This window comes from Cryptotermes secundus, unplaced genomic scaffold (assembly GCF_002891405.2).
Source record: "Cryptotermes secundus unplaced genomic scaffold, Csec_1.0 scaffold635, whole genome shotgun sequence".
NCBI lineage: Eukaryota > Metazoa > Arthropoda > Insecta > Blattodea > Kalotermitidae > Cryptotermes > Cryptotermes secundus.
In genome coordinates this window covers 906,588-919,069 of record NW_019733328.1, presented here as the reverse complement: position 1 = coordinate 919,069, position 12,482 = coordinate 906,588, and the positions used below count along the sequence as shown (strand labels likewise).

The 12,482-nt window shown below is 37.5% G+C and overlaps 1 protein-coding gene across 8 annotated transcripts in view; it reads left to right on the top strand.

Annotated features, from left to right (window-relative positions):
* Positions 1–12,482, top strand: part of LOC111868046 (alpha-N-acetylgalactosaminidase) — a 35,666-nt gene that overhangs the window by 6,428 nt on the left and 16,756 nt on the right. Inside the window, exons 1-4 of one of the 8 annotated variants that reach the window (XM_023858396.2) lie at positions 78–166; positions 2,394–2,599; positions 7,477–7,651; positions 9,611–9,785. In XM_023858396.2, coding sequence (XP_023714164.1) covers positions 2,424–2,599; positions 7,477–7,651; positions 9,611–9,785 — 526 coding nt within the window. In that variant the 5' untranslated portion in view covers positions 78–166; positions 2,394–2,423. The other 7 variants (XM_033752911.1, XM_023858402.2, XM_023858400.2 and 4 more) reach the window with 7 other exon arrangements.

Here is a 12,482-nt window from a genome sequence, read left to right as displayed (position 1 = left end):
TTGTTGAACGACGATCAATGGAGTCAAAACCAATGCGAATAACTACGTAAGCATAGGTTAAAACGTGTGAAGTTATGCGCAAGTTCTACCGCGCAGCGGACTGGATGAGTCATGTGGGCCATGTGTGTGCTGTCGTGTTAACGGCGTGTAATAATGTTGCGGTAAGGTTAGTGTCGTTTAAACAGAGAAAAGGTGTGGAGTGTTGATATAGTGTAATCTGTTACGGAGCTAAGTTGATTTTAGATTGTGAACTAATGACAGTATTAATGCTTTTCAAAATCATAATATCGTTTGTCTATAGGCGTGCTGGTCTTTGGCACCTTGTTTCGTACTGGCATAAGGTGAAGGCATGAGTATAGAGTGCCACTAATGCGTGGCCTCGTTCTTTGAAAAGCAACTTTTACCTTCAGCAAACGGAAACCGGCTTTCGTGTTGGGAGTGAAACGAGAGCAAATTGTTCAAGGCAAAGTCTGTTATTTGTTCGGTGCATGTTCTTACGCATGTGCTAGGTTAAGAGATTGACCAAATAAGAAACAGATTATTATATTGTTTTAGGAAAGGAAAGTACACTTAAAATTAAATAATCTGAAACGTGAAAAGCATCTGTTCTGGATTTAATGTACTATTAAATACGTAGGATTATTACAGGTAGCTTCCCAGATTATAATTTTCTTGTTTCCAACTACACGGCGTTACAACTCAGAAGACCGTAAATTTCATGTTTCTGAGTTGCCCTTAATGATAGCTTTATACGTGAGAATTCGTAAAATTAAATCAACTGAAAAGAATTATTTTAACTCACTGCTGTGGTAACTGGTCACAAATTTAAAAATAGAGATTAAAGATTGTAAGCCCAATCTGACATTTTTAGTTAATTTTCTGAGGCCGAAAAGGCAGTGATCATTATAAACTGCTGAATTTATTGACTTAGAAACTCAACAAATCGTCTTCAAGTAACAAGAAATTTGCAGCATTGGGAACCTACTGATTGTAGATTTTACAGTGTAAAATCAAGTGTGTGTGCTGTGGCTTGCATGAAAATAAAGGTTACGTGAGTGTAGACTTAATTTCGCCGACAAGCGGCGGTCGCTCGGTCGGTATAGTGCGCTTGCGGACTAAAATCAGGGAGTTTGTTTGTTTGAGAGTAGACTTACATTTAAAATTTTCTCACTGTAATGTTAAAAGATGGTTTGAAACCGTTTAAACATTTTTACATACCATCACAACATTATGTGTAAGTTCTAGAATTTGAGATGCTGCTGTCATTCAGTTTGTGATAATAGCATTAATAATAGAAGGTTGGATGACAAAGCAATGAATTGATGTTCTTGGTCTGTGCATATTGTCATGAAACCCATATGATAATTGTCAGATCCAGGGAAATGAAGGCAGAGCTGTCTGCAGTGTTGCAAAACTGTTAACAGACCTGATCTTGTACAGGCTTCCTTCCTTCCATGGACAGTGCAGGGACAAATTGCAGTTGTTATATAATAGTCAAAAGTGTTGCATAATTTTTATTGTTTCATGTAAATGCTGCTTTTCCTTCCTAGTTGAGACATCCAGCAGCAACAGTAAATAGTAATGGATGGCAAAAGTTATGTGTACCTTAACTAATGACCATGAGAAAAACATTGTGCTGTCAGATACTACTGTTGTAGATGTCTTAAGTCATTTAAATCTGGGTCAATGTGTGAAAGTGCTAGGTGTGAGGGGAGGGGATTCAATTTGGCTCAGAACAAGAGGATACAGTTTCTACAGTTGGCTTACCAGAGCGTAGGAGTGAAGAGTATGGTTATACACCTTACATCAGAAGTGTTTTCGTACGCCCATGTAGCCCTTGCATCTCTAAAGTTACTGGAAGTGTTCTGCACATAACTGGTGACTTTGGTAGTTTAAAGTTTAATGGATTGTTTTTATATTATATTTTTAATTTTGTTATGCTGAAGTGTTGAGCCAATTTCCACTCTTATGGAAATCAGAAAATATAATCCCAGGAAACACACATCTTTAAAACAGGTACAGTTTCTTCTTTTTTCCCCTTCTCATTTTGCACTCTTTGGCAGATGTACTTTTTAAATATAGGTAACAAAAAATTTGGATATGACATTTTTCTGTGGGTCCTAATTTGTGGTCATAAATTATTCTGCACATTCATTAAGTTTCTTAAAACTGAATTATAGTTGCTTGTCATCTGTTCAGTTGACTGAAGTAACAGTCAGTCCTCCATAAAAAGTGTATTTGCAGACAGGCATTTCCACAAATGTGACTGGGCTGTGTCAAATTAAATGTATTTCATCAGTGAGGCTGTTTTGAGAGTTGGGAACTGCTGCTGTGAAGTTTGTTGTAATGAATCAAGTGCTGAGAAGCTGATACCATAATATGCTGTGTTTCAGAAAACGCACGCTGACTGACGTGGCATAGTTATGGATTGTCGTGGAGTGAATCGTGTGTTATGTGTGGTGGTTACGGTATTTGTGTGTTCATCAGTGGTTGAAGCACTGGAGAATGGGCTGGCCCGGACTCCACCCATGGGCTGGCTGTCATGGGAGCGTTTTCGTTGTAATACAGATTGCAAGAATGATCCAGACAATTGTATAAGGTATGGGAAGGATATGTGAATATCTGCTTTCAGTTAGCCATGTGTGTATCTGATGTGGGAAGTCATACTGTGATGTCTTGTAAGCTTGCTAAGTAGGGTAAACAGGTATTTTCTGTTGAAGAAAATGAAACTGCCATAATGTGGATGTAAGTTTACTGATAGAAATTAAAGATTGTTTGTTATTTGTGAGAAGAGTTATCAAGGTATTTTTCTAATATCTCAAGTGGACCATTTCCTATGGTCAAAACATATTTTTCCTACAGATTTGAAATTGCACAAGATGAATGTATTGAAGTAACAAACAACACAGCCATAAAAAGGAATTCTTTACCCTACCAGTAACTTAGTTATTGGGCCATAGGCACGTGAAATGTCAGACTCATAGATATTGTTTTGAAAATTGTTCTCCTCTGAACTAACTAGAAGTGTGAATTGGTATTCAAGTTTGTTTCAGATGAAAAGAAACTAGGGTAGAATAAGATATAAATTACCATAAATATGAAGAATGCTGTCTTCTGGGATGTGGCGCCGTGCATATCTACATGGCGCCACATCCCAGAAGATGGCATTCTTCATAGTCCTCACCATGAGAACCTCAAATCTTACGCACCATAAATATTTTTACTTTATTTCCTTGTGGACAGCTTTACCTTTACATTAATTATATGTTAAAACACCACCGTGTTTCAATCATACGGAGCCATTTTCAGGGGGCTGTAAAGTAAAAGTAAAGTAAAACTATCCCTGTAACAGGCCGTGAAGGTCCATAGGGTTGTGAGGCGTTGAAGGTCCCACATTATCCAGACAATCGGCTCAAAGATGGCAGTAAAGTTATTTTCAGAGGGCTGAATTGTGTTAAGGGAACCTATATAATTTGTAAGTAAAAATAAAAGATATAAAATATTTGAGTCATAAATGTGTTATAAAAATTAATATTATTTAAAATTCTCTGATGTAGACTGTAGTTAGTGTAATTTTGTTGATTATTATATGTTGTGCTGTGTTGCATATTGCTGCCTCATATAAGTTTTTTAGGTGTTGATATGGAGCTCTATGGTTTCATTGTTCTTGGTAGGTGAAATATTGAACTATGAAGTATGACCGAAACATGTTGGGATTGCAACGGCATATAATCAACATAAGGAAATAAATTAGACATACTTAGATGGCAGTTCACATCTTACTTTAATATACAGTGTATATCAGGAAAAAACGAACTTTATGAAAATATGGAAGTAAACCCATAGTAGAAGCTGCTTTTTGGTGTGCACTTGTAAATCCAATGCTGGATATTAAAAAACTGGCAGAATTAGTAACCGTCTTTATGTGAACACATTGAATTTGGATGTAATTCTGTTAAAAGTATGTATTACTTTTGTGATTTGTTGTAAATCTGTGCATTGCAAAATCAGAAATAGGTGAAATTGTCCCACCAATTTTCTTTAAACTTTGAAAACGTTATTATATGAGGGTGCAAATGGAATGAAGCCATAAATAACAGAAAATGTAACAGTTTGTCCATAGGTAACAGAAATTGTAACAATTTATAATTATCGATACTATTGCTACTAAGTAACCAAAGTTCTATTAAGAAGAAAGCAGTCTTCTGGGATTTGGCACCGTGTATATGTGGTGTTAACCGACGTTTCAGAGGAACGTATCGCCTCAGTCTTCAGGGTAGAAGGAAAAATATAAGAAATCCGCAAGCGAAGAGACCCTGAGAACCAGTAAAAGCAGTAGGAAATGGCCACGGGAAGTTCGTAGTTGAGGAAGAATTAATAGTTGGCCTGTGAAGACTTAACATATGATTTAAATACTTTATGTATACTGTAGCGCACTGAGATCTGAAGTGTGACAGGAAACGAATAGGGAAAACTCTGCAAAGGAATAGCCATCGTTAGATCTGTTACCTAGCAATGACTTGTGTATGTAGATATAGGAGACTTTATTTATGTGTTGTAATTCAAGGAAATAGCAGCTCCGGTATAGAAAACCAAAATTAACGGCTGTGGGGATTCATTGTGCTGACCATGTGACACCCTCTATCCGCAAAAGTTGGCACTAAACTTTGCCGACAAGCGGCGGCTGCTCGGTTGGTATAGTTCGCTTGTGGACTAAAATCACAGAGTTTGTTTTTTGTTTGTTGTAATTAAAGTAACCGTGAAAGTGTTATAATTATTTGTGGTTGCAATTAGTGAATATCCAATAAATCGACTCGCTGATCCAATCCTGCGTCTTTAGTCACTAATACACGTGACAGTATGTAGCAAGGAGTATAGACCATGAAGCTTCTCATCAAGCAGTTTTTTCCAGCCTCCTATTATTTCATCCCTCCTAGATCCAGTTCTTGTCCCCAGCACCTTTTCTCAGACACCCTGAGTCTGTATTCTTCCCTTAACTATGAGAAACCAAGTTTCACACCCATACAAAACTGTAGGCAAAAGTACAGTATATGTATTTTCATCTGTATGTTTTTTGACAGCAGACAAGAAAACAAAAGATTCTGAACACAATGGTAGCAAGCATTATCCAAATTTACTCTACACTTAATTTCCTCAGGAATCAAATTTTTGATTCATTACTTCCATTCCCAAATATTTGAACTTTGCCACCCTTTCAAAGGATTTATTAGCTATCTTTTTGTTATGATTTTGCCCTGCATTCCAGTGAAGAGACATCTACATACACAGTGTATCCAGGAACCGTTAGGACTCATTTTTTAAATTTGCCCTGCAATACCATCTGTTGGTGAGTTGTGGCATTAAGATTCTTGAAGTATCAGCTGTGGCTTTCTATAATTTCAAAGCACAAGCATCGCTGTATCATGTGTTCTGACCTTGAATGTAACAGTACTGTTCTGACGCTCATCGGAAAATGGTGGTTGAACAGAGAGCCAACATCAAATTTTGTTTGAAGTTAAGAAAAACGGCTGGAGAAGCATACATTGAAGATGCTCCACGTGCATCGAAGCTGAGAACAAGTCGCACTGAAGAAAATGTGAAAAAAGTGACCGAAATCCTTGCATGAGACAGATGTGTTTATTGCAAAGACATGTTACGGTCAGCCCAANGACAAAGTGAAGTTTTGTGTGTTGGTGATTTCTTTTTCTACTATAAATGCCTCTGATGATGGCTCCGTGGTGAGCCGAAACATGTAAGGCAGGTGGTGACGAGGTGGAAAACTTAAAAAAGTGTCACATTTGACGGAAGGAACTTGATTGTTAATTTGTTAGTGTGATGGACCAGAATGAAAGACCTTAAACACTGCTAACTGTTTTCTTCGATTCCAAAGGAATCATTCACAAGGAATTGTGGGCGAGAATTCAACCTGAATATCGAGAGCAATGTTCCTGGTTGCTCCTCCATGGCAATGCCCCACCCCACAAATCAAAGGTCACGCGCAATTTTTTGGCCCGAAAATGGATCACAGCCATTGATCATCCTCCGTATTTGCCAGATTTGGCTCCAGCAGATTTCTGGTTGTTCCCAAAAGTTAAGTTGGTGGTGAAACGAGACCGTCACAACACCATCCAGGACATCCAAAGGGAATGTACCGCAGTTTTAAATGCAATTCCACAAAAGGAGTAAAGTGACTGTTTTCAAAAACTTCAATCGATTCCAGCTATGTACTGATTCAGAAGGAGACTATTTTGAATAAAAAAAGTGAAATTTTGAAAATAATTCACGTCTTGTATTTTTAATGATCACAGTCCTAACAGAACCTGGACACACTGTGTATATACTTAGTTTTCTCTGTTTTACTTTTACACCAACCTCCTTACTAGTATGGATTAGAGCTTCTGTCTTTTCTTTATGGTGTTTATGTTATACTCAATACATTAACGTTGTCAACATAGGCCAGATACTGATGTGTACCATTGCATTTCAGTCATGCCTGGTTTTCTTAGACTGTCCTAATGACACATTTTAAAGTGTAGTTGAAAAGCAGTGGCAGCAATCCTTGTCTCAGAAAGTTTTGAATGGGAAGTGTATCAGACAGGTGGTTACCTATAATGGCTTTACTGTAGGTTTCATTTAAACACATTTAAGTAACCTAACTAATTTCTTTGGTATACAGATGTGTGAGAACATTGTAGAATACACCCTCCTTAACTGAATCATAGTCATATATACAGGGTGTTTCACGACTTTAGGGCATAACTGCAGGAGATGATTTCCTAGGTCTTTATGATCAAAAAAGTTCATATAAACATGTGTCCGATTTTGGACGGTTACGGAGTTATGACCGTTTTTTCATTCCCATACACGCCCTCGTGTGAACCGCGTCTGTTGTCTGGTGGGTTGCTATTTTTAGCTAGCTACAGACAGAGCGTTTTTGTTATTTTGACACTTGAGAGGTGCCTAAGGCGTGGTGGGTTGGTATGTCTGGCATGGTTCACAACCGAGCGGTAGCCTGTGTTGCGGCCGGCAGTGGCATTTTCGAAAATCAGCTTTAAGCACCAATAAATTGAAATTAAAGGTAATTTCACGAAGTTAACTTTACAGTCGTACTTTAAATGTATCATGTATTATGCTGGTTTATTATTTTGTTCCGTTTATTGTCAGTAATCGTTACCTTCTATTCTGAGTTTAAAATGGTCATAACTCCGTAACTGTCCAATATCAGACACATGTTTATATGAACTTTTTTGATCACAAAGACCTAGTAAATCACCTCCTGCAGTTATGCCCTAAAGTCGTGAAACACACTGTATATGATCTGTGTAATGCTGTAAAAATAAATAAATAAATTGTGATAAAAAAACACTGCCATTGCAGCATCAGTAGATAAGCTTGTGATATCTGATAGATCTGACTTGGGTTTCTGTTCATAACAGTCCACAAAAGAGTTTTGTGTACACATACTGCTTTTTGTAGTGATCGTCTGTTCCGTACTATGACCGACCTCGTAGTGTCGGAAGGCTATGCAGCTGTGGGGTATGAATACATCAACATTGATGACTGCTGGCTCGAGAAAGAGAGAAGTTATTCTGGTCAACTGGTACCTGACAAGCTGAGGTTCCCATATGGTCTTCATGATCTTTCAGATTATGTAAGTTATAAGATGTTACAGTGTGAACATGTTCATTTCTGATGTTCACAAAGGAATCCTGCTGCCATACATATGTTACATGTGTTCATACCTCTGTATCCTTAGTTTCATCACCTTTTGTTGGTGTTCCAGTGCTTTCTTAACTGCTTGAAGCTTTCCCACCCACTCACAGCCAACAAATTACATTTAAGATTAATGCCATACTCTTACAGCTTGGTACATACTGACATACGATAACCTAACAGTTTGAATATCATTGTATAACACATGTATGTATATGGGTTCTCTCATTTATTCATGTTGACTGTTATTTTAGAAAGTGCACCTTCATTCCTCAGCTATCCAGTGTCATCAAAAAAGAATAACCATATTCTCAAGGATTGTATTTTATTCAGTAGTTTACACATGAAGATAAATTACTTAAGCACCGTGCCATGAAAATGTATGTGGGAATGGAGACATATATCCACATATATCCTAGGTACTAGACAGAGATAAGTGGCACCCTGAAATCTCCAGAACCCATTGGATAGGAGGCTGCCAGTCTGGACACTGTGGAGAAGACAAAAATCTCTTCCCAACCAGGAATCGAACGCCAGTTTTTCAGTGGGTCAGCTTGTAGCTTCTTGCTGTGCCAGCGGAACTATCCTGGCTCCATTACACATTAAGATTATTTTTTTAATTTACAGAAACACAGAAGTTTACAAATACTTCATGAAGCACTGCAGTGGATGCACCATTCTTGCTCAAAAGTCATGTCCATGCCTGTTTTTACTCACCTAAACTTGCAGAATTAGAATCATAAAGGAGTTAAAACCACCTTTGCAGATACAAACCTTTCTTAGTAGAGTATATTCCTTATCTGCATATGGATTGTCTGGTTTGCAGTTTATCCATGCACTTCTTAAGTGTTTTTTCAACCTTTGCAGAGCACCTGTTGGTTGTGCTCAGCCTATGCTTTCATCTGCTGACATCTGAACAGATTTTCATTAAAATTTTATATTGAAGAATTTCATGGAAAATGTTGCTTATTTCAGTTTTCGTTTTCATTGGACAATTTACATAAATAATAGAATGCTGTATATGATGTTCTAACATCTGTGGCTATGAAGAGTTCTACAGTCTGGGATGTTATGATGTGTAGTCTCTATTAAGTTCACTGAATTTTCGAGAAATGTACTGCCTGCATATTTATGATTGAAGATATGTTGAGCAATCTTGCTGCATGCTTCTTGCTATTTATTTGCTTAGCATATCTTTGACTCTGAAGATGGCGGTAGTACATTCATCTGAAACAATGTGTTAGAAGATGGTAATTTTCACTTTAATAAAATGTTTGCAAGCAGACAGTTGTAACCCAGTGAATTGTTACCTGGGCTGTAGTTAAGGCAGAGTGATCCAGGGCAGTGCCCTGACGCATTTTTGAATGCCAGGGCATTGTACTGGCACCTCTTTTAAAATGGCATTGTCAGTCTTATGTAGTGGTTAAGAAAACCCCTGTTTTTGTTTCTGTAAAAGAATTCAGTAATAGAATAATATATTCATGAAAATACTTGAAAGGAGAATTTTAAAAGTATAAAAATAGGTTTGTGTACAATGAAAAGGTAAGAAATTATACATTTTATAGGTTTCTGTATCTGTCTGATGCAGGATCTTCAACTTATGTTAAGTATGTGATTTTTGTGACTTTTTTTTATCTTACAGTTGTGTATTTAAAAATGCAAGGCTGTCATTGTGTAAATGGCAAAAAACACCCCTGTATCATGGGTTTTTCCCATTTCTTTTAATCTGATGCCTCAGAATTTTTGGTTTTAGGGCTCCACCAATGATTATTAATGATGTGAAGTACTGAAACTGCTTCTGTTCTGCTTCTAAATGTCAAAATATATAGATCCTTATCTAATGGTCACAGTTTGATAATTGTTTTTTGTTCCCTATAGCTGTGCCTTTTTTCTACAGGTTCATGCAAAGGGGCTGAAATTTGGGATCTACGAGGACTATGGGAACTACACGTGTGCTGGCTATCCAGGAATACTGGGGTACCTGAAAACTGATGCTGAGACCTTTGCCACCTGGAATGTTGATTATGTCAAGCTGGATGGCTGCTATTCCCATCCTCGTGAGATGGATCGAGGTGAGACTGCAAGGACATGAAGCAGATCAGTTCTTTTAGACCTGAGGTTCTTGCAGCAGTGGCTCTGAAGTCTTCTGGGATGTAACGCTGTGTAGTCCAGTGAAGGTCACCTGATGTTTCACAGGAACATATTGCCTCCATCTTCACATAGACCCAGGGACACTGACTTTGTCAGGGTGCCAACTGTGCCCACGCTGGGCACCTCTCAACCCTGAGCCGGTCTTTNCCCCCCCCCCCACTACATGACTACAGCCCTATGACTTCTGTCCTCCTGTGTACCCATGTGTGTACAAATTGCCTATTCCAGGGTGCAACTTAGTTCTTCTTCCCTTGTATCCTCTTGGTTCACTATGTTTCTCAGAGAGAGTCAGTGGGAACTGATTCGTGGGCTTGCAAGTTAATTCTAGCCTATAAAATACTATGTTTTTCTGCTTGTTGCCTACTTTACGGTGATTTGTTGCTTCACTCCTTAAGGTGGAGGTGATATATTTCCCTGAAATGTCAGTTGACTTTCCACCGAAGTACGCAGCTTTATATCCCAGAAGGTAGAATCATCAGATCAGTTTTTTTCTGATGAAGATGATATGCTTGTGTCATGGACCAATCCCATTCTTCCCCTGCCAAGTACACTTTTTATGGCCATCCTGTAGCTCTCATCATGGAGGTCCATTTTCAATCCCAGGGTAGTCAATGTGGAATTTGTGGAGGATAAAATGGCATTGGACCAGGTTCTTCTCCAAGCACTTCAGTTTTCTCATGTCAGCTACAATTTATCAATACTCCTTACTCATCTGTTATCTGAAGCTGGTACAGTAATGTCATTTGAAACTGCAATACCAAAGGACTTAGTTGCCATGCCATTCCATTTTGTATAACAAAGACCTTATGACTGTCTGATGTATTTCACCAATAGATTCATATTTCACCAATGAATGATAATATGCATAATATACAGCTTTAAGACTATTTATATAATTTAATATACAGGATAATTTGCGCATTAGAAAACCAACTGTGCTCAACTTGTGAAGCAAAAAATCGATATGTCCCTTTCAAGTCAGATGATTGTCCTGCTGCAAACCGAGAAATGTTATTGTTCCTACTTCTTTCAGCTTTTTGTTAAAAAAGAATGCTGCTGTTGGGGTGAATTTTATCATTTTTGTTTTATCTAGGTTTAACACTAATTGATTATTTTGAAACCACGAAAACATATGATTGAAAACAACATCCAATTTTGTTTTTAAAGTATAGTAGTCTTTAGCTGTACAAAGAATACTTGTGTCATCTGCAAACATAATAACTTCCAAAATTTTAATTATTTCAAGGGAGAAATCGGTTATGTATATATTACAGAGTAAGGGTCCCAACACCGATCCCTGAGGCACACCACATCCAACAATTTCCCAGTAAGAATAATATTTGTTATTTCTATAATTTAATTCCATTCTTTGTCTCCTATATTGGAGGTAAGATTTAAACCATTGCAATAATACACCCTGCACTCCATAGTACTGCAGTTTCATTAATAGAAGATCATGATTAACGCAGTCAAAGGCCTTGGCTATGTCACAAAATATATCCTGTTACATACTCTTTTCTATTCCAGGCTGTAAGTATTACATTGGTTAATTTAAACACTGCATCTTCAGTTGATAATCCCTTTTGGAATCCATACTGCTCTGAAAGTAATATTTTATATTCTACGATGTGATCATTGAGTCTTCTAAAAATTGCTGTTTCAAAAACTTTTGCAAACCCAGTTACTATAGATATTGGCCTGTAGTTACTTATAACAGCCTTTTCCCCTTTTTGTATACTGGCTTAATAATTGCATATTTTAATCTTTCTGGATATAGACCCATGGTAAATGACTTATTAATTACGTAAGTTAGAGGTTCACTAATTTGTTGTCTGCACAGTTTTATAATTTTATTTGTTACACCATCATACCCTGAAGAGTTTTTTTATTTTAATTTGCTAATTATACTAATTATTTCCTCTTCTGCAACTAAATTAAGATTCATGTCTGGAATACCATTTGAGAAATGGGAATGTTATAGGCTGCTCGCTGTTGGCAAGCACTCAGAGATAAGAATTGAACCATTATCACTAACACCACCACCAGTAATTATTATTGTTGTTGACAGTGATGCCATCACTGACAACTACAACAATGATAGTGATGATAATAATAATAATGTCACATGTAGGGGTGACTATTATATCGGGTTTGGCTTGGGTGTTTGTATTTATTGCACGTACACTCAACTCATAATTATAAGTAATACAGTGCTATTGCTAATCTCAGCACTTTATGGTTCACTGCTGCAAATACTAGTGTCCTCAATCTGTTACAGTCTCCACTATCTGTTTCCTGGCAATGGATTTTAACACAGTCTCATTGAATTGCACACTCCAAATATTGTGGTAATGTAGCACACAGAAAGTCTTCTCTTCACAGACTTTCAACTCCACTGCACTGCACTCAGTAATTCCAATACGTCAGTTCAGTTCCTTTGCTCCAAAGCTCGTCCTGTCAGGCTGTTGTCTCAAAACTCCACTGACTTCAGCGATCTTCTTTGCCCTTCGGCATGGACCACAAAGAAAATACAGTTCTATTTTTGTGCGTATTTGTTTCCTTGGAAATGTGTTTGCTCAATTGTTCCATAGCAATGGCTGTATGCAGCACATCTCATT